Below are 2,321 nucleotides of genomic sequence, written 5' to 3' on the forward strand. Positions count from 1 at the left end.
CGGATCCGACTCATAGAGACCCCACCTTGGGTTTCTGAGGTGGTATCACTACGGAAGTAGATTGCCCAACCTTCTTCCAAGGAGTGGCTGGTGGGTTTGAACTGAAAGCCTACTGGTTAACAGTCAAGTGCCTTAGATTCTATGCTACCAGAGCTCCTTGGACAATCTATTTCCATAGTTATACAGCCTCAGAAACCCAAGGAGGGGTTACTATGAGTCAGGTTCAACTCCACAGTAGTGGTTGTATTATATAAAAACCTTTAACCTGATATGCACATGAGTCATGTCTAATGTTTAGTGATATGAAAAAACCATCTCAATATATAAAATACATTCTCACTGTAAGATGTTTTGTTTCCCTTAAGATATGGTTTCTCTGGAGTGTTACTGCAAGGACAAAATGTATATATAGTTTTAATTAATGCATGTCATCAACTTGGTTTTCAAAATGGGTGTCACAACTGTATGCACAATAATGGAAATGAATGATATAGCTTCCAATATATTATATAAAATATTACAATTGACTAAATGAAATCAACCCCAGTAAAAGTTCTTATTGATGGGGGAAATTGCACAATGAACTTAAACAAATACTAATTTTCTATCTTCTAATACATGTATTTCTGTATAACTTGAGCAGATAATTTCCAATATTAAAAGTAATTCTTAATTTGGAAATAATTACCACACTATGGAAAGATAAGGCATAGTTAAATGTAAACATGTTGAAATGTTGCTAAAATATATGAGAAAGCAACTACTATACATTTAATTCATTCTTTAATGAAGTGAGTTATTTACAAAGCAGTTTTCTCAGTGCCATAATGACATCTTTATTTCTTAGACTATATATCATGGGATTAAACATAGGAGTTAGGATAGTGTAGAACAGATAAAGCACATTGTCGGTTCCCCCTGAGTGGCTAGCCTTAGGTCTTAAGTATGTAATGAGGGCTGATACAAAGAATAGCAGCACAACCATAAGATGAGAAGAGCAGGTAGAAAAAGCTTTGGCCCGACTTGTGGCTGATGGCAACTTCAGGATGGTGGAGATTATTTTAGTGTAGGAGCCAAGGATCAACAGAAATGGAATCATGCCAAACAACAGAACAGACATGTAGAGCAACATCTCATTCACAAAAGTGTCCCCGCAGGCCAGCTTGAATACTGGGGGGAGGTCACATAAGATGTGGTGGATTTGGTTAGATCCACAGAAGGGAAGAGAGAAAATCTGATAGGTCTGTCCTATAGGAAGTGGGATCCCACTGATCCAGGAGCCAGTCACCAACTGGATACAGACCTTATGGTTCATGACTAGAGGATAGTTCAGAGGGTTACAAATTGCCACGTAGCGGTCATAGGCCATTACAGTCAGTAACAAACATTCTGTACCTCCAAGTATTAGAAAAAAACACATCTGTGTAGCACAAGCAACTAAGGAAATTATTCTTCTCTGAGTCCCAAGATTCATCACCATTCTGGGGAGAGTAACTGACACATAGCAGATTTCTAAGAAGGAAAAATTAGCCAGGAAAAAATACATAGGGCTCTGGAGAGCAGGATCCATTTTTGTTATTAGAACTATGGTGCCATTGCTCATCAGGATGATAATATAGATGACTAAAAACAATCCAAACAGAAACCACTGGAGATGGGGCAGCTCAGCAAATCCCAGGAGAACAAATTCCATCCATTGAGTTAGATTTTCTTTGAGTGGTTTTTCTTGATGACTCATCTGTGGAAAAGACAAATTTACATGTGTATTTCCCTTTACCTTCATGTATCTATTTGCCCACTTCTCTAAATGTTTTTGAGGATTTTGTGATCACTACAATGATTTGCAGTTCAAGAATGATATTATCTATGTATACCCCATGTCCTCCTATTAAACTACAGTGAATTGTCACCTCAAATTTATTGTAATAATTTCACCACATATTTGGAGCACAGCCCAGTGCAAATCAAGTTATACCTTACCCAGCACAAAAGAGAAAAAAAAAAACTGCCGTCGAATAGGATCCAACGCACAGTGATGCCTCCTCGGGTTTCTGAGCCAGTATCACCGCTATGGAAGTAGATTGCCCAACCTTCCTTCCCAGGAGCGGCTGAACCGCCAGCCTTCTGGTAAGCACTGGGGTAACTGGTGACTGCTGCCAATGGACACTCAGGTTTAGCCATCTAACCTCATTTAAAATTATTTCTCCATGTCTTTTTTCAATCAAGTTTCTTAAACACAATGTCATACAGAAATTGTCTTCAAACATACCGTTTTAACTGCTTATTTCAACACTTCATTCTCCCGTCACCTGATGACTTTA

At 38.3% G+C, this 2,321-nt stretch overlaps 1 protein-coding gene across 1 annotated transcript; it reads right to left on the reverse strand.

The window, feature by feature from the left end:
* Window positions 1-796: 796 nt before the first annotated feature.
* On the reverse strand, window positions 797-1,801 carry LOC103211978 (olfactory receptor 10AG1-like). Its single transcript, XM_007957980.2, has one exon. The coding sequence runs from the start codon at window positions 1,781-1,783 to the stop codon at window positions 797-799; it is 987 nt and encodes a 328-aa protein (XP_007956171.2). The 5' UTR covers window positions 1,784-1,801.
* Between the last annotated feature and the right edge of the window lie 520 nt (window positions 1,802-2,321).

The sequence above is a fragment of the Orycteropus afer genome, unplaced genomic scaffold (assembly GCF_000298275.1).
Source record: "Orycteropus afer afer isolate SDZICR_OR568_19922 unplaced genomic scaffold, OryAfe1.0 scaffold00832, whole genome shotgun sequence".
NCBI lineage: Eukaryota > Metazoa > Chordata > Mammalia > Tubulidentata > Orycteropodidae > Orycteropus > Orycteropus afer.

Bases quoted from the DNA above. Each gene is read 5' to 3' on its own strand.
- LOC103211978 (XM_007957980.2), bottom strand. From the start codon at position 1,783: ATGAAGGTAAAGGGAAATACACATGTAAATTTGTCTTTTCCACAGATG.